General features: G+C 42.9%; 1 protein-coding gene and 1 long non-coding RNA gene across 4 annotated transcripts in view; one reads left to right on the top strand and one right to left on the bottom strand.

The window, feature by feature from the left end:
• Nucleotides 1-889: 889 nt before the first annotated feature.
• Nucleotides 890-3061, bottom strand: LOC135505531 (uncharacterized). Its single transcript, XR_010450279.1, has 3 exons — nt 2904-3061; nt 1741-1811; nt 890-1584 (listed from the first exon to the last, which is right to left on the bottom strand). It is a non-coding gene; the product is annotated as an uncharacterized LOC135505531 (long non-coding RNA).
• An 11109-nt stretch (nt 3062-14170) lies between these two features.
• Nucleotides 14171-23566, top strand: part of armc2 (armadillo repeat containing 2) — a 28757-nt gene continuing 19361 nt past the window's right edge. The window contains exons 1-7 of one of the 3 annotated variants that reach the window (XM_064924840.1): nt 14222-15827; nt 16369-16679; nt 16784-16856; nt 17048-17222; nt 19262-19424; nt 21806-21885; nt 22611-22730. In XM_064924840.1, coding sequence (XP_064780912.1) covers nt 16468-16679; nt 16784-16856; nt 17048-17222; nt 19262-19424; nt 21806-21885; nt 22611-22730 — 823 coding nt within the window. In that variant the 5' untranslated portion in view covers nt 14222-15827; nt 16369-16467. Of the gene's footprint in view, nt 16680-16783; nt 16857-17047; nt 17223-19261; nt 19425-21805; nt 21886-22610; nt 22731-23566 lie in introns of all 3 variants that reach the window. The other 2 variants (XM_064924842.1, XM_064924841.1) reach the window with 2 other exon arrangements.

Here is a 23566-nt window from a genome sequence, read left to right as displayed (position 1 = left end):
CTCTCACGATTATAAGCCGACAAAATGTTGATAAAAACATTATATTATTGACCTAAAGGGTTAGCTGTGTTAGCCCAGTCTTTAGCTTATCTAGGGTCAGGGATACATAGAGCAACCATGTACTGTCTATCTGTGGGACCAACTGCAATCATTGTGCAAGCAACATTGCTAAAATAAATTAACCTCATAAAATGTTTTATCTGTAATGCAGCACTTAAAAGACATCTAGTATATGGGTTGCCTCATATATATATTGTCTTCTGGTGTCATTTTAAATTGAGAACCTGTAAACCATGTAAACAATGTGTGAGTTTAGCTATTCTCTGCTTCGGATGACAGATGCCCATAAGGCCAGTAATGCCATCACACTGTAGGCCTATGGCCTACGACACACCAGCCTTCTCTTTGGCTCCCCCTCCTGTCCAGCTCAGGCGTTCAGTGTCGCCAGCCTGCGGAATCTTCACTCGTCAACCCCGGACTTGTCTCGTCATCATTACACACACCTGGTTCCAATCCCCACTCTATCACTGTATATATACTCCCTCTGGCATTTGTCTTTGTCGGTCATTGCAAATGTTACTTGTTTTCATGAGAGGAATCTCTCCTACTATTTACTGAGTATTTTATATTTTGCACTTTGGGTTCGTCCTGTGCCTTTTTGTTTATGAAGATACATTTTGAGCAAAACAGCATGTGGGTTTTGTCCCGCTTTGATCTACGGTGCTTCAAAAAACTCAGTAGTTCTAAACCTGCCTTCTGCCTACTCCTCTTTACACCAGTGACACATGCTATATGATATGCTGCAGAATGGATTCACATAGCTGATACTGAGAGTGACAAAATTAAACAGATTGGAGATTTTAAGATAAGACAAAAAGGACATGTTCATTTGGGAATACAGCACAGAGAACAAACCCCTTCCCCTCTTTATTGCAGGATTGTGATATGTGAGTAATCAACATTCATACTAGTTCATTTTGAATAACAGTAAGAATTAAAACAAGTTTAAACACTTCACTTCAAATAATCAACACTTAATTACTTAAAAATGTACAAATAAGCTAACTCGTAAAGATTAAGCATCTTAGTCTAAACAACAATCAATTATTGAGTAGAAACAAGTAGTCATTTCAGGTTAACAAAAAAAAATCTAGTCTGAATTCTATTCCAGCCAATCAATAGTGTACTAGATTATCAAGTATTGCTGGGCTGAAATAGAACCCTGCACACCCAGCAGACCTCCAGCAGGGTTGGCCAACTGTAATAGATTTATACATCAAGATAAGCTAAGAGCCAGATGCAGACCTTGTTGAAGTAACAATGTTTATTACAGCAACAGAGGTAAAGGTACAGGACGGCAGGCAGGCTCAGGGCCAGGATCAGGCAGAGTGGATAGGCGGGCGAGTTCAGGGTCAGGACAGGCAGGGGTCAAATACCAGGAGGGCGAGAAAAAGAGAGGCTAGGAAAAGACAGGAGCTGACAGGACAAACACTGGTAAGCTTGATAAACAAGACAAACTGGCAACAGACAAACAGAAAACACAGGTCTAAGTACACAGGGGATAATGGGGAAGATGGGCGAGACCTGGAGGGGGGTGGAGACAAGCACAAAGACAGATGAAACAGATCAGGGCGTGACATTATACATTGTGTGTGATGTTTAACTGTATTTTTGTATATACAATTTGCTAACATAGCTAGGCCTACACATGCAGAATAACCCATGGCATATAGGAAATACCCCTAGTCTCTTGGGACACATATTGGGACCTCTCTTTTCGTCTGCAAACAGGCTTTCACAGCTTTCCATATCTGAGAACAGAAAACATCACAAAGAAACAAGATTCATTATATTAAAATAAGACAGCTCTGAATATTATGTTGCTATTATCTCTCTGTCCTTATTTTTCCCCTCTGGGGACTGGAACTGGAGAATATTTTCATAATGTCCTCCCACAAAATGACCTGCCCTATGCAGTAGCCTACACTCTCCCTTTACTGACAGCTGGAACTGCAATTTCACCCTCTTCCAAGGGTGTATTTACAAATGCATTTGGAGACTGTGTTTTTAATTTACAATGGGTGTTTCACAAGCGATAAGCGGCAGCGGGTAATTGTACCTCACCGTGATCTGGTTGAGACCGCGATAGCCAATACACGGGCGCAGATCTCCCTCCTTCTTCTTCACAAAAAAGAAACTCGAGGACGTGGGTGAAGTGGAGGACCGAATGGACCCCTGAAGCAGGGATTTGGAGACATATGTTTCCATAGCCACCGTCTCTGCCTGTGACAGGGGATACACGTGACTCCTGGGAAGTGCAGCGTCTACCAGGAGATTTATCGCACAATCCCCCCATCGATGGGGTGGTAATTCAGTCGCCTTCTTTTTGGAGAAGGCGAGAGCCAAATCGGCATAATGGGGGGGAATGTGCACGGTGGAGACCTGGTCTGCACTTTAAACCATAGTAGCACGAATGGAAACCCCTAAACACCTCCCTGAGCACTTAGGCAACCACCCCGTGAGAGTCCTCTGTTGCCATGAAATGGTGGGGTCACGACGAGCTAACCAGGGAAGGCCTAGTACCACGGGAAATGCAGGAGAGTCAATGAGGAAGAGACTGATTCTCTCCTCGTGACCCCCTTGCGCCACTATCCCAGGGGAATGGTAGCCTCCCTAATTAACCTGGACCCTAATGGTTGACTATCCAGAGTGTGAACTGGGAAAGGCCTAGCCACTGGAACAATAGGGATCCCTAACCTCTGGGCGAATGCTCTGTCGCCGCGCCTGAATCGACGCCTGAAACGACGAGCGTCTTATGCTGGGAATGCCGGGAAAACTCAGGAAAATAAACATGCAAAAACAGGTGGATGAGAGTGGTGCATGACAGAGTGGTGCATGCTCACCTGGGCCGACACCAGAGTACTCTGCCTGCTGCCTTGACCCCTAGAGGAACCAACACGGCACCGACCAGTAGTGTGACCTCTGCGGCCACAGATAACCTGCTGGTACACGTGAAAGCCACTCCTCCGGCCTCCATAAGCGCAGCAGCTCCATAGGCACCGGTGCGGTGGTGCTGGGAGAGGGAATTGACAGAGCCCTCTCTGGACGTCCACGGGTGACCAGCAGGTTATCATGTCCACCAACTGGTCGAAGATAAGAGTGGTATCGCTGCAGGCCAACTCCCGACGGGCATCCTCGCGCAGGCTGCAACGGTAGGGTCACCATCAAGTCACAGAAAAACAGCCATTTTTCCAGCCAAAGAGAGGAGTCACAAAAAGCACAAATAGAGATAAAATGTATCACTAACCTTTGATGATCTTCATCAGATGAAACTCATAGGACTTCATGTTACACAATACATGTATGTTTTGTTCGCTAAAGTCCATATTTATATAAAAAAAAATCTAATTTCACATTGGCGCATTTACGTTCAGTAGTTCTAAAACATGCAGTGATTGTGCAGCTAGCCACATCAATTTACAGAAATACTCATCAGAAATGTTGATGAAAATACAAGCGTTATACATGGAATTAGATATATACTTCTCCTTAATGCAACCGCTGTGTCAGATTTTAAAAAATACTTTACGGAAAAAGCAAACCATGCAATAATCTGAGTTCAGCGTTCAGACAACAAAGCAGCCAAAAAGATATCCGCCATATTGTGTAGTCAACATTAGTCAGAAATAGCATTATAAATATTCACTTACCTTTGATGATCTTCATCAGAATGTATTCCCAGGAATCCCAGTTCCACAATAAATGTTCGATTTGTTCGATAAAGTTCATCATTTATGTCCAAATAGCTTCTTTTGTTAAACGTGCGTTCAGGTCCAGCCGAACGTCGGACGAAAAGTAAAAAAAGTTATATTACAGGTCGTTGAAACTTGTCAAAATAAATATAGAATCAAGCTTTAGTATGTTTTTATCATAAATCTTCAATAATGTTCCACCTGGAGAATTCCATTGTCGGTAGAAAAGCAATGGAACGAGAGCTAACTCTCTTGTGACTGCGCGTCAATATCCTGTGGCACTCTACCAGACACCTGGCTCAATCCCCTCGCATTCTCTCCCCCTTCAAAGACTGTTGACATCTAGTGGAAGCCTTAGGAAGTACAATATGACCCCATTTACACTGTATATTGGAATGGCAAAGAGTTGAAAAACTACAAACCTCAGATTTCTCACTTCCTGGTTGGATTTCACTCAGGTTTTCGTCTGCCATATGAGTTCTGCTATACTCACAGACATCATTCAAACAGTTTTAGAAACTTCAGAGTGTCTTCTATCCAATACTATATCATATATTAGCATCTGGGACAGAGTAGCAGGCAGTTTACTCTGGGCACATTATTCATCCAGGCTACTCAATACTGCCCCCCTGTCACCAAGAAGTTAATGAGGGATACCGGAGAGAGGTTTGGTGATGAGTACGCTGCAGCGCAGGCGTGCTGAAGAACGGTTTATCAGCCCGGTACGTCCTGTGTCAGCTCCCTGCACTCGCTCTGAAGAGCGTGTCATCAGTTCGGTGCCACCTGTGCAGGCTCCACGCACCAGGGCTCCAGTGTGCCTCCCCAGCCAGGTACGTCCTGTGCCGGCTCCCCACACTCGTCCACCAGTGAGTGTGTACAGTCCGGAGTCTCCAGCGACGGTTCACGGTCCAGAGCTTCCATCGATGGTTCACGGTCCGGAGACTCCAGTGACGGTCTACGGCCCGGAACCTCCAGCGACGGTTCACAGTCCGGAACTTCCAGTGATGGTCAACAGTCCGGAGCTTCAAGTGACAGTCAACGGTCCGGAGCTTCCAGTGTCGGTCCACGGCCCGGAGCTTCCTGCGCCGGTGCCCAGTCCAGGCACGGTGTCCAGTCTCGCTCCATGGCCGGAGCCTTACTCTGCGCCGGGGCCCAGTCCAGTCCCGCTCCATGGCAGGAGACCTCCTCTGTGCCGGTGCCCAGTCCAGGCACGGTGTTCAGTCCAGCTCCAAGGCCGGAGCCTTCCACTGCGCCGGTGCCCAGTCCAGGCACGGCGTCCAGTCCAGCTCCAAGGTCGGAGCCTTCCACTGCGCCGGTGCCCAGTCCAGGCACGGCGTCCAGTCCAGCTCCAAGGCCGGAGCCTTCCTCTGCGCTGGTGCGCAGAGAGGGACAAACAAGGATAATATTCACCTTGATTGCTTATTTTTCTTACATAATAGAAAGAAAATCCAAATGTGTCATAAAACCATATCTCCCATTGAGTCGACTTGAAGTGTTTGTTTACACAGATGGGGGAGGTAGGGAGGGAGTAACTGAAACCACACAAAGGGTGTACTATTTCTTATTTATTTTCTTACAATAGAAAACTACAGAGCTGATGAGGGAGAGAACAGTAAACTATATTGTGAATGTTCTTGTAGTCTCACCATTGGTTGCACAACAGTTAGTGATGTGTAAAAATGAGAAGGGTGGAGAGGGGTTAGTCACTCTCAAACATCTATACACGATAGTACACAGTTGAACACTGTGACCTACTATAGACTTTGTGACACACACAAATTAAAAAAGGAAGAGATTAAGGGGATTTATCCCCTAAATGTGAATCTTGTTGTGTTCCAAACACACTGTGTTCATATCACTTAACCACACCAAGGCATTGGTCCATGTGTGTACTTGACCGACAGAACCTATTGTGACGTCATCAAGCAGCGGTCAGGAGAGGGCAGTTCATTCAACAGTTTATAGCCCTGTCATTTCAAACCAGTCATTGTATACAGGTGCATTACAATTCCCTATAGAACAAGCATTTTCTATTGAAATAGCAGCATTATGAACAGACCTAGGATTTAACTACCAGTTTTTTAATATTTATTTTTCAGTAGTCTCTAGGTCTAGGACATGTGCTCAAGCGTACAAAATGTGGAACCAAAATGACATTCCCACTAGTGTCTGTCTGTGTGTGTCAGAGAGTTTATGTACTGTATGAGTGTGTATCTGTGCATGCCTGTTTATTCAAGCCAGGGTAACAGGTTGGGAGTGCATTCAGGCTACATTGTGGAGGAGTGAGTCAGAGAGTGTCTGTCGTCATTAGCCCTTGATGTGAGAAGCCCATACAGACTGTCATAGAGCAGGAACACAGTGCACAGACAGACTGTTAGACAGACAGACAGACAGGCAGGGACTGTGGAGACAAAGAAAGAGCCAGACAGACAGACCACAGCATCACCAACACCCATGGAGCTATTTATGGAAACATTAATCAGTTCCATCGAGATTAGATAAAGGCTCTCTCCTTTTGATTATAATTTTAAATATTAAACTCCCTTTGTTGGAGTCTGTGGATGATAGGAGTCAAAGGAATATAAAACAGAGGGATGCCTCTCCATAATGTGCGTGTGTGTGTGCGCGACCAATGTTCATGTCTCCAAGTGTGTCACCCAAAAAATATCTGTGTGTAATATGAGTGTGTGTGTGTCAGGGTTATTTTCCGTACAGACAGACAGAGATAAGAGGGTGACTGTCTGTCAAGTGTGTCTGCTCTATTTGAATGGCAGACCGTGTCAGTGGCTGCTATTCACCCCTACAGACGGGCTGCAGACAGTGTGTGTGCAAGTTTTATATCTGCTTGTGTGACTCACAACATATTGTTGGTGGTTAAAGGCCTCAACAAGTCGCAGGTTGACATTTATTGTCTTGTCTTGGAGGCAGAACTGAGCGATTTCCCCTTAGATAGGCCAGTTGCAAAGTAAAACATTTTTCCTTTTTGATCTTCATTTAAGGTTAGGGTTAGGCATTAGAGTAAGCAGTGTGGTTAAGGTTAGGGTAAGGTTTAAAATGAGATTTTATGACTTTGTGGCTGTGCAAGATACATAATGAAAAACTCTAACCTGCCAACAAATCAAGCATTAGAGTTGGTTTATGAGTCATATTGTTATTCTCTCTCTCTCTCTCTCTCTCTCTCTCTCTAAAAAGTTGAGAGAGCCAAGGTTGACAAAGTTTTTTTTTAAGTGCTTCTGTTGTCAAACAGTCTGGAGTAAGCAAAGTTGGCTTCTTTTTTTATCATCAGAAATATGCAGCGTACACTGTTTTGTTCGGTCCTACCTGTATGAGGAAATTCTCCTGAAGGCACATTTGAACTTGAAATCCCTGATAAAACTGCAAACTCAAGCAAGCCTGTGTCAGTGTGTTAGAGGGAGATCACACAGCTTGTGTTGAACAGGAGTGGAGGCCTAGATACATCCTTCAATAGCCAGTTGTGGTTTTCTGCCATAACACAGAAACACACTCAATGCAAATCTCTCTCACGTCACAACATGGCCATGGCACGCTGACACACAACAACCTTCACCTTACTCAGAGCATTCTTATCGGTCTGATGGTGACAGCCCTCTTGAGGAAGTTGGATATAGAAAAAAGAAAGAGTAAGAGAGACAGAATAAAATAAACAATAGTAAAGAGAAAGAAAAGGAATGTTAATACTTGGGAGTCTGGGTTGCACACGAATTGAAATATCTCTATATAAGGCCAATTTTCCTCCCTTCAAACTCCACCTGAAGCAGAATTTTGAATGCTGGAATTTGGGCAGAATAATTAACACAATTAAAATGAATGTGTTACCATTATTTTTATACTTAATCTCAATCTATTCCTATATTTCTTACATTCTTTTTATTTATTCCATATGTGAATTGATATCTGCTTTTATCTGGAACAAGAAAAACCATTGGATACGTAAAAGTGTTTTGCAGAGATAACGCATGCAGGGTGGTCTAACACACCTAAACATTCAATATTATTATTGGGCAGCAATAATAAGAATAAGAATTATATATTGGATGACAGAAAACACTGATGTTGCAGGCCCGAAATGGTTGACCGTAGAGACTTCATCCCGTGGGCCCACCTCCTTAGATCCTCACTGAATGACTTGTACATTGATAAATGATTGTGTATCTTTCGAACAGTTTGTACAAAAGTTAAATATTCATAGATCAACATTTCTTTAGGTATCTATAACTTTGTAGTTTTGTATCTTCAAACTCTAATCACTTCTCATCACACTCACGTACCTCCCCTCTAGTCTCTGTTTGTAAAGTTAATCCTTATGTCACATAGGCTTGGTCTATTCACAGAGTGCACAAAACATTAGGAACATCTTCCTAATGTTGAGTCGCACCTCCTTTTGCCCTCAGAACAGCCTCAATTTTTCGGGACATGGACTCCACAAGGTGTCGAAAGCATTCCACAGGGATGCTGGCTCATTTTGACTCCAATGCTTCCCACAGTTGTGTTAATACCCTTTCGTGACTATTTTCATTTTTGGATAAAAAACGTTCCCATTTTAAACGGGATATTTTGTCACGACAAGATGCTCGACTATGCATATAATTGACAGCTTTGGATAGAAAACACTCTGACGTTTCCAAAACTGCAAAGATATTGTCTGTGAGTGCAACAGAACTGATGTTTACAGGCGAAACCCAGATAAAAATCCAATCAGGAAGTGCCCCATTTTTGAAAGCGTTTGTATGCCAATGACTCCGTATATGGCTGTGAATGGGCTACGAATGAGCGTACGCTTCCTACGTATTCCCCAAGGTGTCTACAGCATTGTGACGTCTTTTTACGCATTTATGTTGAAGAATAGCCGTAAGGGACCACATTGAGCAAGTGGTCACATGATGGCTCCCGCAGAAAATCTTGCGTAAAGTACAGAAGTAGCCATTTTTCCAATCGCTTCTAATGAGAAACCACTTGTCCCGACGGATATATTATCGAATAGATATGTGAAAAACACCTTGAGGATTGATTCTAAACAACGTTTGCCATGTTTCTGTCGATATTATGGAGCTAATTTGGAAAAAAGTTTGGGGTTGTAGTGACTGCATTTTCCGGTCGATTTCTCAGCCAAACGTGAAGAACAAACGGGAGCTATTTCGCCTACAAAAATAATATTTTTGAAAAAAAAGAAACATTTGCTATCTAACTGGGAGTCTCCTGAGTGAAAACATCCGAAGTTCTTCAAAGGTAAATGATTTAATTTGATTGCTTTTCTTATTTTCGTGAAAATGTTGCCTGCTGTTAGCAGGGCATAATGCTATGCTAGGCTATGATAAACTTACACAAATGCTTGTCTAGCGTTGGCTGTAAAGCATATTTTGAAAATCTGAGATGACAGTGTGACAACAAAAGGCTAAGCTGTGTCTCAATATATTTCATTTATGATTTTCATAAATAGTAAGATTTTCTATGGATATTTATGTCCGCTGTGTTATGCTAAATAGTTTGAGGCGATGATTACGCTGCCGGATCCGGGTTTGAGAGTCGCAAGAATTAAGCTGTCTGGATGTCCTTTGGGTGACCATTCTTAATACACACAGGAAACATTGACCGTGAAAACCTCAGCAGCGCTGCAGTTCTTGACACACGCAAACCGGTGCGCCTGGCACCTACTACCAAAACCCATTCAAAGGCACTTAAATATTTTGTCTTGCCAATTCACCCTCTTAATGGCACACATACACAATCCATGTCTCAATTCTCCCAAGGCTTAAAAATCCTTCTTTGACCTGTCTTCTCCCCTTCATCTACATTGATTGAAATGGATTTAACAATTGACATCCATAAGGGATCATAGCTTTCACCTGGATAGTCTATGTCATGGAAACAGCAGGTGTTCCTAATGTTTTGTACATTCAGTGTATGTTATTAAAAACTCGCACAATCTGGAATCACTGGATTCTCTTAAGAACCAATTAAGAGGATTTAGGTGAAGAGTAAGCTTCAGATAATACATTATAAAACATGCTGTAACACATTTTAAAATAGTCCGTTGGCTACATTGATTAAATGCAAAATTTGACCAGAAATATATTCCACTTGTGACCGATGTAGACAGGCCCCTGCTACTTTATTGCACATGTTCTGGACATGCCTGAAATTGATTGATTTCTGGAAGCCCATTTTTTTCCCCCAAGGTACTGGAGAGGCCTATAGAACCTTATGCCTTTGTTGCATTATTCGGAGTGGGACCCTGGATACCATTCTGAACAGTTATATGGGCAATATGCTAGCATTTATTACTCGTATTGCTAGACATGGAAAGATACATTTCGACCTACTTTTAGCAATGGATAAAGGAAGTCTTCCAGCATCACAAACTAGAGAAAATGGGATATTCAGTTAGCCCATTTATGAATGTGTATCACTATTTTTTAATTTCTTTCCATTTTTGTTTGTTTACAGTGCATTAGGAAAGTATTCAAACCCCTTGACTTTTTCCACATTTTGTTACACTCATCCTTATTCTAAAACTGATCAAATATATTTCCCCCCCAATCTACACACAATATCCCATAATGACAAAGAAAAAACAGGTTTTTACAAATTTTGGCAAATATAAAAAATATATAAAAATGGATTATCACATTTACATAAGTATTCAGACCCTTTACTCAGTACTTTGTTGAAGCACCGTTGGCAGTGATTACAGCCTCGATACTTCTTGGGTATGACGCTACAAGCTTGGAACACCTATATTTGGGGAGTTTCTCCCATTCTTCTCTGCAGATTCTCTCAAGCTCTGTCAGGGTGGATAGGGAACGTCGCTGCACAGCATTTTCTGGTCTCTCCAGAGATGTTTGATCAAGTTCAAGTCCGGGCCCTGATGGGCCACTCAAGTATATTCAGAGACTTGTCCCAAAGCCAATCCTGCGTTGTCTTGGCTGTGTGCTTAAGGTCGTTGTCCTGTTGGAAGGTGAACCCTCGTCCCAGTCTGAAGTCCTGAAGAGTTTTTCAACAAGGATCTCTCTGTACTTTGCTCCGTTCATCTTTCCCTCGATCCTTACTCGTTTCCCAACCCTTGCTACTGAAAAACATCCCCACAGCATGATGCTGCCACTACCATGCTTCACTGTAGGGATGGTATTGATCAGGTGACGAGCGGTGCCTGGTTTCCTCCAGATGTGACGCTTGGCATTCAGGCCAAAGAGTTCAAACTTGGTTTCATCAGACCAGAGAATCTTGTTTCTCATGGTCTGAGTGTCCTTTAGGTGCTTTTTGGCAAGCGGGCTGTCAAGTGCCTTTTACTGAGGATTGGCTTCCGTCTGGCCACTCTACCATAAAGGCTTGATTCGTGGAGTGCTGCAGAGATGGTTGTCCTTCTGAAAGGTTCTCCATTTATGAATGATGGAGGCCACTGTATTCTTGGGGACCTTCAATGCTGCAGACATTTGTTGGTACCCTTCTTCAGATCTGTGCCCCAAAACACAATGTCTCTGACCTCTATGGACAATTAATTTCGACCTCATGGCTTGTTTTTTTTTGTACTGACATGCACTGTCAATTGTGGGACCTTATATAGACAAGAGTGTGCCTTTCCAAATCATGTCCAATCAGTTGAATCTACCACAGGTGGACTCAAATCAAGTTGTAGAAACATCTCAAGGATGATCAATGGAAACAGGATGCAACTGAGCTCAATTTCGAATGTCATAGCGAAGGGTTTGAATACTTATGTACATAAGGTATTTTTTTATAAGAATGCTTTGGTTTTCATTTTGTCATTATGGGGTATTGTGTGTAGATTGATAGGAAATGTTTTATTGAATCCATTTTAGAATAAGTCTAATGTGAATAATTTCCGAATGCACTGTATATCTGTGTGTTTCAAAACTGTGTTCATATTACTGTAATTTTATGTCATGCCTGTTCATTTAAAGTCTGGTATTGGGGAGGGGCTCCAATGGAGTATGGAAGGTTGGGGTGGGGTCTTTAAAATGCCAAATAAAAACCCCTTGATAAAAAAAGACTGCTGTAGCTGCACATCGGCGGGATGGGGAGGCCCCTATAGTTCAGACAGACAAGATATCAGCAGTTTTCTATTGTATTCATCACATGATGCCTGCAGGTTGCACTGTCAGTACCATTTTGGCAATTCTGTAAAACAGGTTTTGCTATGAGAGTACATTAGAGTGAGAGAGAGAGAGACAACGAGAGAGTGAGAAAGAAGAAGGCATGGGGATGGGGTAAGGAAAATTAGGGGAGAGACAAACATATCAGAACAGGGAAGGAAGGAGAGTAATGGAAGAGCGCGAGAGAGCGAGAACTTACATTGGGGTTCTGGACTGAATAGTGATTGAGGAGAGAGAGAAGCTCCTCTCATCTAACCTCCATGTCAGCTGTGTGTTTCCTCTATTATACTGAGCTCCTGGCCCTGAGCCGGTTGCCAAGGAGATGCACCACCTTCAAGGAGGACGAAAGTACTCGCAAATCAAGCCATTTCTTCCTCACTGTGACATGGACAAGTTAAAACTGTGATGTGTCTGTGGTGGGAGTGTGTGTTTACTGACTTTTCGAGCTGTTCTCTTCTTTTTCTTAATGATTACTGCTACTGCTCCCAGGCCATATCAGTGATATACACTTTGACAGTAATGGCCTCCTCCACTGCTCACCATGTTAGTGCCTACTGTCCTATTAGTATGTTTCCCCCTCCCTTACTGACAATACAATTACAGAGACCATCCTCCACCTCCCATTGGCTGGGAAGCGCCATGGTGATGCCCTCTGATTGGGCATACCCACCATGCACTCTCATCCAATCAGGCTCACTGTATCCATGAGAATGAAGCATGTAGGGCTATTTAAATCCAACAAGAGAGACACAAAATTGCTCAGATGTACATTTCTACTTTGGGAAAAAGCAGCGGGGGAAAGGTTTGCGAGTGGACGAACGTTGCAAATCCAGACAGACCTGATTGCTGCAAAGTGATCGACCCATCTTCGGGGTTAAACTGATCCAGGGTGAAGCGTGAGTTGAATGAATGAAAGCAGCGTACCAATGCATGTTTTACTCTTCTATCCCTCTACCCTAAGTTTGTTCATGAATATTGATAGAACTCTATCCCTCACTTGCACTCATGCCTGCTTTGCCCTAAATGAAGCTGTGGCAGTGAACAGAAACTGAACGGTGAAATTGGGTGGACAGAATGAACTAAAGCTGGAGGTCTCTTCTCCAGTGTCAGGGGAGCACTGGGTATTGGTTGTTCATGCCACAGAAATGTTGTACGAAAAATACTTTACATCTCACAGAGCAGCGTTCGAAAGCAAAGCACCGGATTAAAAAGTTGACGTAATGGATTTCGTAATGAATGGATTTCTACAGCCTTATGTTAAATATAAAGTAGACTACATAAATGTATGACCCATGTACATTAAAATCTCAGTCTCAACTCTATCACAATTTCTGTAATACAAAAAAATAATGTTTACTTATCTTTTCATATCTGTGTCTACATTGTTACCATTTTACAGCTTATATTTAAAAAGTTAAGGTTTTATGTTATTAAATGAAACATTAACTGCCTGGTATTTCATTAAAGTGACTGGAAACTTAAGGGAGTGGTGAAAGTACTGTATAGCAACGGCCCATGCCGCCTTACCCTAACCATGACAACAAACAGGAACAACAACAGATAGCCTACTACTATAGTCATGAGAAAGCAAGGTTCTTCCCTCCGGCAATTTTATAAACCTTGACTGGAAATAAAAGGTATAAATGTCAAAAAGAGTTAATACACGTTTACATAATGGCCAAACTTAAATGTCTGTGGCAGACTGCGACAGTCTAAGTCTTTAAATACTGTATCTGTACTCTAAGTCAAGCTTTACCAGTTTTCTATACTTAATTATGTGCATAAGCGTCAGCAGCGGTTTAATGTGCCAGTGAGAAAGAGGAGATGGTTGATTCATGCTAGCCTCCCTACACTGGCTTCCTGTCAAGGCAAGGGCTGATTTCAAGGTTTTACTGCTAACCTACAAAGCATTACATGGGCTTGCTCTTACCTATCTCTCTGATTTGGTCCTGCCGTGGATACTTACACGTACGCTATGGTCACAAGACGCAGGCCTCCTCATTGTCCCTAGAATTTCTAAGCAAACAGCTGGAGGCAGGTCTTTCTCCTATAGAGCTCCATTTTTATGGAATGGTCTGCCTACCCTGTAAGAGACGCAAACTCGGTCTCAACCTTTAAGTCTTTACTGAAGACTCATCTCTTCTGTGGGGCATATGATTGTAGTCTGGCCCAGGAGTGTGAAGGTGAACGGAAAGGCTCTGGAGCAACGAACCCACCTTGCTGTGTCTGCCTGGCCGGTTCCCCTCTTTCCACTGGGATTCTCTGCCTCTAACCCTATTAGAGGGGCTGAGTCACTGGCTTACTTACTGGGGCTCTTTCATACCGTCCCTGGGAGGGGTGCGTCACTTGAGTGGGTTCCTGTTTGGGTTGGCGCCCTCCCCCCCTTGGGTTGTGCCGTGGCGGAGATCTTTGTGGGCTATACTCAGCCTTGTCTCAGGATGGTAAGTTGGTGGTTGAAGATATCCCTCTAGTGGTGTGGGGGCTGTGCTTTGGCAATGTGGGTGGGGTTATATCCTTCCTTTTTGGCCCTGTCCGGGGTGTCCTCGGATGGGGCCACAGTGTCTCCTGACCCCTCCTGTCTCAGCCTCCAGTATTTATGCTGCAGTAGTTTATGTGTCGGGGGGGCTAGGGTCAGTTTGTTATATCTGGAGTACTTCTCCTGTCCTATTCGGTGTCCTGTGTGAATTTAAGTGTGCTCTCTCTAATTCTCTCTTTCTCTCTCTCTCGGAGGACCTGAGCCCTAGGACCATGCCCCAGGACTACCTGACATGATGACTCCTTGCTGTCTCCAGTCCACCTGGCCGTGCTGCTGCTCCAGATTCAACTGTTCTGCCTTATTATTATTCGACCATGCTGGTCATTTATGAACATCTTGGCCATGTTCTGTTATAATCTCCACCCGGCACAGCCAGAAGAGGACTGGCCACTCCACATAGACTGGTTCCTCTCTAGGTTTCTTCCTAGGTTTTGGCCTTTCTAGGGAGTTTTTCCTAGCCACCATGCTTCTACACCTGCATTGCTTGCTGTTTGGGGTTTTAGGCTGGGTTTCTGTACAGCACTTTGAGATATCAGCTGATGTACGAAGGGCTATATAAATATATTTGATTCATAGCGGCCGACACATTAATACTGATTTTTAATTTAGCCAGAGGGTATTTGTATAATTTATGGATCCCTGCCAAAGCAGCACCTACTCTTCCTGGGGTCCAGCAAAATTAAGGCAGTTTAATCAGGAATCAGGGCTGCCTGTTCAGTTGAAAGCCTGCTCATTCTCTTAACAATAACCATCCATTGAGTTGTTGTTATAAATCAATTCCTCATTCTGAATACTAACCAGAATGTAATGTCGGTGGGATGTGGAAAATGTAGTTGGCTATTGGTTTAAACAGTTTACGTCTGGGTTTAAAGCGTTTAAAGCACTGGGAAGGACATTAAAAAAGATAACAATGTGACAAACAACACAATGTCCATTTTAAAGATCGCTTAAATACAGAGCACCTTTTAATTTAATGACAGATGAGGAAAACTGACATTTCGGCAAAAGTTCTCTAATCTAGAAACCAATTCAACACAAAATTGGTTATCATCCCTGGTTACAGGTAAACATGATTATTCAGTGATGTATGACATGATAACCTATGTGATGGTGTGATGCAACTGACTTGTTAAAATGTCATGCTTTTTTGTCAGTTTATTGAAAAATGCAAATGTTGTACCGAAAAAACGGTGGAGATGTTGAGGGACTCACCTGGACTAATGCTGGACACAAACTGACGGTAAGGCTCGTGCCCGAGACTCGACGACGTCAGGCAGTCGTTTGCCTGCAACCTCTACAAACTCACTTGCATCAAACTTGAAAAGCAATGCATTTCCCTGTTTGGCTGTAGCTAGAAGTGTCGTCTCAAAATCGGCCATTCATTTTAAAGGTGATCACCAGCAGACGGTAAGTTTATTTTAGTAAGAAGAATTCAACTTATTTTAATTTCCAAAATCTGCCAGCTGATGCTAACGTTATCCAAAGCATTTGAACTGGCTAGCATGCAAGCACGCTTGGTTTTTGACACCTCTCACGAGGTATTTAGTTGATGATACCAATTCACGGTGAGTATTCCTGGTACTGTTATCGGTTGAAAAATTCAGAGTGTATCATAGATTAACATTTCATTTGTTCGTTTCTGTACACAATTTCTGTTACTTTTTAGCCACTCCGGTTTGTTGTCACTAGTCAAACGCTGGCTCCCTCCGCTGTTCTCGGTTACCATGGTTACTTAGCGAGGACGCGCAGGCTTTCTCATTTACAACAAGCCACTGTAACTCTTCATATCAGTCTACAGTTTTTTATGCCGTTTTGCTTGCTTTACTCAGATGCATTTTTGGTGCCTGTTTCTGCAATGGCTTAACATACTGTGTTTATTATTCACCCATATATATAATAATATATATGAATAGGTTTCCTCATCATTTCACCGCCTCTTCCTCTTCAGTAATACACCCAGGCAAAACCCACTTCAGTGATGAAATCATTCACATAAAGTAATTCTCCTGACCTCATCCCTGGTCCTGCTGGCAACAACCATCACAAAATGTCTTCTTTGGAGAGGAAGCGTGAGAAACACAGCCCTTTCACCCTGAACCCTGACCCTCGGAGGAAGACCAGCGCAGAGATCGTCACCGAGGCTAGGCACTCTCTGAGGACCCTGCGCACCCAGCGACCTTTTACCCCTCGAGACAACCACAGACAGCTGTTTGGAGAGACCTCTCGAACCCAAGACAGTCGACCTCCCTCCACATTCAGGTTAAGGATCTGGTTAAACACCCTATATTATAACCCCCCTAGCAGTAGTCTAGTGTCACATCCATACAGTGTACTGAATGAACAGTCTTTTTTTCTTCTTTCAGCCTCTACGCTCGGAACTTTGAAGCGCCAGACTCCAGACCGGGTTCTGGAACTCGCCTGTCTCCTCTGGAACATGTGGGTTCTCCTCACTACTCCTCACTCACTTTCATATCCTCTCTCTTGTACAGTACATTAATCTGTGTGTATCCTTGTGAACTTGGGGGTCTTGGAAAGCCTTAGTGTATTGTTCTGATCAGCTGAAGACAACACATACTAAATCAGTGTTTGTTCCCTTTAATGATGAAGTAATGTTTATGGCCTACCAGAAGCCCAGATTGCCAGTGGCCCAGGATGAGGACCCAGATCCCGTCAGCCCCAGGGCCCTCCCCAAACCCCCCTCTGACCCCCTGGAGCTGAAGAGGGGGGCAGTGGGGGTGAGGGCACGCCTTTTTAGAGCTGGCTCTCTGACAACACTCCCACCTGTGGCACAGCCAACAGAAGGTAAGGAGATATGGAGAGCAAGGAAAGAGATGAAGAGCGAGGAAAAAGAGGGTTGAGATGTAGTTTTTTGTATTTTATTAGGAAGTCTAAGAAGGGAGAGACAAAATTGCAAAAGTGATGGAGAGATTGGAGGTGATATATACACACACACACACACACACACACACACACACACACACACATACAGTTGAAGTCGGAAGTTTACCTACACCTTAGCCAAATACGTTTAAACTCAGTTTTTTTTTTTTACAATTCCTGACATTTAATCCAAGTAGAAATTCCCTGTCTTAGGTCAGTTAGGATCACTACTTTATTAAGAATGTGAAATGTCAGAATAATAGTGGAAAGAATGATTTATTTCAGCTTTTATTTCTTTCATCACATTCCCAGCAGGTCAGAATTTTACATACACTCAATTAGCATTGCCAAATGTTTCGGGAAGTCTTCCACAAGCTTCCCACAATAAATTGGGTACATTTTGGCACATTCCTCCTGACAGAGCTGGTGTAACTGAGTCGCGTTTGTATACCTCCTTCCTTTCACATGCTTTTTCATTTCTTCCCACAAATGTTCTGTAGGCTTGAGGTCAGGGCTTTGTCATGGCCACTGCTGTATTTAAGCCATTTTGCCACAACTCATTGTCCATTTGGAAGACCCATTTTGCGACCAAGCTTAACTTCCTGACTGATGCCTTGAGATGTTGCTTCAATATATCCACCAAATTCTCCTTCCTTGTGATGCCATCTATTTTGTGAAGTGCACCAGTCCCTCCTGTAGCAAAGCTCCCCCACAACATGATGCTGCCACCCCCATGCTTCACAGTTAGGATGTTGTTGTTCGGCTTGCAAGCCTCCCCCTTTTTCCTCCAAACATAACGATGGTCTTTATGGCCAATAGTTCTGTTTGTTTCATTATTTCTCCAAAAAGTATGATCTTTGTCCCCATGTGCAGTTGCAATCCGTAGTCTGGCTTTTTATTTGGAGCAGTGGCTTCTTCCTTGCTGAGCTGCCTTTTCAGGTTATGTTGATATAGGACTTGTTTGACTGTGGATATAGATGCTTTTGTACCTGTTTCCTCCAGCATCTTCACAAGGTCCTTTGCTGTTGTTCTGGGATTGATTTGCACTTTTTGCACCAAAGTACATTCATCTCTAGGAGACAGAACACGTCCCCTTCCTGAGTGGCATGACGGCTGTGTGGTCCCATGGTGTTTATACCTGCGTACTATTGTTTGTACAGATGTGGTACCTTCAGGCGTTTGGACCCAGACTTGTGGAGGTCTACAATTTCTTGGCTGATTTCTTTTGATTTTCCCATGATGTCAAACAAAGAGGCACTGAGTTTGAAGGTAGGCCTTGAAATACATCCACAGGTACACCTCCAATTGACTCAAATGATGTCAATTAACATATCAGAAGCTTCTAAAGCCATGACATAATTTCCTGGAATTTTCCAAGCTGTTTAAAGGCACAGTCAACTTAGTGTATGTAAACTTCTGACCCACCAGATTTGTGATACAGTGAATTATAAGTGAAATAGTCTATCTGTAAACAATTGTTGGAAAAATGGCTTGTTTCATGCACAAAGTAGATGTCCTAACTGACTTGCCAAAACTATAGTTTGTTGACAACAAATTTGTGGAATGGTTGAAAAATGATTTTTTTAATGACTCCAACCTTAGCGTATGTAAACTTCCCACTTCAACTGTATATAGAGAGAGTTGCATGTTAGGGTTTTTTAAAGCGAGGGGGGGGATGGTTGCAATAAGCAAACCATTAACACTATTATTGTAAGTAAATATCTCTGTGCTTTTTTTGCACATTTGCTTGCTGTCATTCCTTACTTACTGTATTATAACGCTTTTGGAAAAAGCTAAAATGACTGTAAAATTGGGGTATTTGTACATTTTCTAAACATCAATTTTCTAATCTTTCACCAAAACACAGTAATCTGAAAAGATGGTGAAAACGTTAAGGGGTGTTCAGAATTAACACTAGTATCCAGTAACTATAATAGCTCTTAATTGTACTGTGTTTGTAGTAAGGGAGAGTGTAAATTCAGTCTCCAGCCCAGAGCAGAGAGAGCTGTCAGCTAAGGGAAGAGGCAGGAGAGCCCTTTATGTTGAGCCTACTGATCGAGAGAGGAGAGACAAGGATAGTGGAGGACCCTCGAAACCTGCCCCACCCAGGACCAACAGTGTAAGGTACTGTATGCCTGTACATTTCTTTACATTTCACCCCTTGTTCTCTCTTTCCTCCATATCCTTGTTTCTTTCTATTCTCGTCACTCTTTTTTCCGTATTTTTTTTCTTACATTTTTCTTACTGTTTTACTCCTCCTATTTCTCTCTCCTCTCTCTCTCCTCCTTTCTCTCTCCCCCTCCCTCCATTCCTCACTCAGCCTCTTTTTTGACCGAGGTGAAAGTAAGCGAATAAGTGTAGATTTATTGGCACACAATGGATTCCATGTCACCAGTACTGCATAGTGGTGAATTATACCTCCTAATACATTTCACATCCCCGGCCCTTGGCCTTCGCCGCCCTCTTTGTCACACCTTCAGTGTGTCCAATTCAAAGGACTTTAACTACGCACCCCCACCTCCTCTGCTTTCTCACTTATTTTGGTTCTCAGAATGCCTTCATGTTTGTTCAAGTTATTTCATGAATTTCTCCTAAGTGTTATAACATATTATATAACCTTTTAGCTACCCCCATCTAGGCCTAATAAGTCAACCTTATTATTCAGGTCAGGTATCTGTCTTTAAGCAGGATTTCCCAAACTCGGTCCTGGGGCCTCCCATGGGTGCACATTTTGTTTTTGCCCAAGCACTAGACAGCTGACTCAAATAATCTTAGCTGGATGATGGGTTGATTTGAGTCAGTTGTGAATATGTTGTGTAGTGCTAGGGCAAAAACCAAAACGTGCACCCATGGGAGGCCCCAGGACCGAGTTTGGGAATCCCTGGTTTAAAGGGATCCTAGTTTCCCCACCCAAACTACCTTCTCAGCCAAAGCCCTTCCTAATAAAATAGGTCTATCTATCTTTTATCACCATCACTGACTGGTCAGCCTTATACCTCCACAGTCAGTAGAGGCTAGAACACTGTTTCTTTCTACCGACCTCATCAGGAGAATGTCAGTAACGCAGGCATAACTCCAGGCGTGAGGACGGGCCTGTCATTAAAATCCATCCTTTCCATCGATTAGCTATAGCTGCTGGCGAACAACCATTAAACACTTTTACTTAGAAACCAAGATCCCCAAAGGTTTACTGAGAACCAAAAATCCAAGCCAGGAATCCTTTTCAGAACTTAGACCAACCCATCTTAGAGAGAGGGGGATAGAAAGCGACAGAAAAGGGAGAGTGAGGGTTTGAGCCAGGGGTGAGAGCGAAGGAGATTGATATAACAAATTGATCTACAGAGTGAAAGATTTAAAGTTGGAGTGAGTAGTGGATGCTGAAGAAATGGAAAAAAAGTGAGTGAGAGATGAAGAGTGAGAGATTAGACATTGGCTGCTTCTTTTTCTCCAATAAGCCTGGGCTTTATAGCTCCAAATGGATGTCTATTAGATTTGGGTGCCCATCTGGGCATGGCTGGCAGCAGCATAGCAGTGTCTCTGCTGGGACTGACTGTCTGCTGTCCATTGGCTAGACCCTGCCCAGGCCCAAGACACAGATGAGATCATGTCTCTGAGAATGCACTATCACACACAGAGGCCCTATTATCAGGCCCTAATCCTATCACACAGACCCCATGACCCCTCTCTCCCACTCTCTCCCGCTCTCTCTCCCTCACTCTTCCTGTCTCTCTCTTCATGTGTATTTGTGCATCTCCCTCTTTTTCTCTCTCTCTGAAATGTAGAATAACATTCACCTCTGCTCTCGGGGCTTGTGTTTTCTGATCTAGTCTATGCCCTGTGTACCAGCCTCAGTACTGTCCGTAAGTCATCCAATAGATGCTTTAGCCCTTGAGGGAGTTTTAAGTTCCATGCAGAATTGTACTTATAGTAGGGACATTATAGCACTGTCAATATCAATTTGAACATCAATGACAACAAACAGACAGTGAACGGGAACAGTGCAGATTAAAACAGCATGTTATGGTTGTTACTGTCTGTTCTCTAACTGAAACTGACTGGTGAGTAGTCACAGTGACAAAACATGAATGGCTTTAACCACAAAGCTGATGTCTGAGTTCTTGTTGCAATGGGGACACCAAGTGGTGGCTGAAGGAACTGGTCACATATTTTATTTAACTAGGCAAGTCGGATAAGAACAAATTCTTATTTTCAATGACGTCCTAGGAACAGTTCAGGGGCAGAACGACAGATTGGTACCTTGTCAGCTCTGGGATTTGAACCTTCCGGTTATTAGTCCAACGCTCTAACCACTAGGCTATCCTACCGCCCCATGTATCTAGCAATACAACCAGTCGTATCCAAACTACAGTATTATGCACTGTGAGTGACCCATCTTTGAAAATGTCTTACATCTCAGTTAACAATAGTTAATCAGCCAAGACCTAACAGGTTCTGAGCCACCATTTTGGTAAAGACATCTTGTGTGTGTTTATGTCAAATTGCAGTGGACTCAGGTTCCACGGTGGTGTTGACTCCTCTATTAGACCAGGCGAAGGAACAGGAGCAGGAGCCGGGGCCAGAACAGGTTAGTCCTGATTCACTAAGTGAATACTAGCTTAGTTCAATAGTTTACTGAACCATACAGTTCTAACTGTACGTTAGGATCAACTAAGGGCTTATATGTCCAGCAGCGAACCAACAGAGCCTGCGAAGGTAGCCTACACCAGGCCAATTGTTAAACCTATTGTTAAATCTACCATCCAGGTTGGTTGGCTGTAGATGTGTGTGTCGCCCTGACTTTGAAGGATGTTTTATTTTATTTGAGCTTAAATCAAAGTCATAGTTGGTTTGATGTCTACATACTGGTTGAGGATATATTAAACTGCTAAATGAAAAGAACCAAGAATGTAATGTTCAGCTCCAGCATAACCACCTTTCTTTCCTCTCAACTGTGAGAGCTTAACAGTGTGTCACACTTTGATCATGCAGGGTGTTGTTGCTGAAAGGCCTCACTCACACACTTTCTGTAAGCAGCAACTAATGGCTGTTGGTCTGTAGCCACCACTTCCTGCATCACCACTGCGCCAGATATGCAAATATTCACACACACACAAGTACACACACAAATCAGAGGAACTATAGATGCGAACGGTGACCTTTCATTGCCGGCATTAAACTTCCTGAAGATCGATTTATTTTAAGAAGCTGAACTTGTGAACTATACTCAGCCCTCTTGCACCAAGTTGAGCTTTGAGGCATTAATTGTCTGTTTTTCTTTCTTCCCTTTTCGTCTCCTTGTTTCTGTGTCAGAGTTAGGAACAGAGTTAGGCAACGGAGACAGACCAGCCAGCCAGGAGGCTGAGGACGAATCAGTGGTGTGGAATGTTAAGATTTTCCCTCTGTTGCAAGAGCTGGAGTCCATCGCTGCAGGTAGTGTTCTGTTTGCTATGAATGAACCCCAAACAAAAGTACAAACAGATGTTAGTCACATAACATTCTTCTCAATATAGGACAATGATGATTGGACAGTGTTGAATTGCAATTCTTTCCCTAATGCATCTATGTTGTCCTGTACAAAAAGCACCTCTTTCGTAAATGCACAAATAATTTAGACTTTTTGCGAACTGGGCAGATATTGTGAAAACAGGACTGAAATTAAGTTTATCCTGTGATTTGAATATAGGGAAGTTTCTCATGTGCTATTCAGCTGATTTCCTTTTCATGCTAATATGTAAGTTAATAAAAATAGATCAGTGTTGGTAGAAAAACACACACACATGAAAAAAGTTAACACGGGGCCATTTTAATGGTTGAAGAAAGCAAAACAAACTAGTGTTGTGTTTGGCATTCCTTCAGAATTCTCCTAGTTTGACTTTGCAGTCTGACTACCGCAAAATGAATTCTAGGTCTGTAAATATTTTAACACTTTTGAAATATTTATTGTACCAAGTACCTCATGGCTCATGCATTTCAGATTGCCTGTGATATTGCAATATGTTGAGTCGAGTGTGTGGCCAACCTTTCTGGAAAGAGGAAATTGGCCATATTTTTTAGACAGAAGGAAAACATATATATTTTACCTGGAAAAGCACCCCACCCTCTCTTTTCCTCTCAGTAATGTACAGGATGTTAATCATGCATATTCACTGGGGCCAAATCCTAACATAAGATATGTGTGCATAACTCATAACTCTGTGTGCATGTGAATAAATAATGCATGTCAGTGGTATATTTGCACAAATGCAGTGGGGCAAAAAAGTATTTAG

Source organism: Oncorhynchus masou, chromosome 19, assembly GCF_036934945.1.
Source record: "Oncorhynchus masou masou isolate Uvic2021 chromosome 19, UVic_Omas_1.1, whole genome shotgun sequence".
Classification (NCBI taxonomy): domain Eukaryota; kingdom Metazoa; phylum Chordata; class Actinopteri; order Salmoniformes; family Salmonidae; genus Oncorhynchus; species Oncorhynchus masou.
Note: the sequence above shows the minus strand (reverse complement) of the source record. Positions and strands in the feature narration are given on the sequence as shown.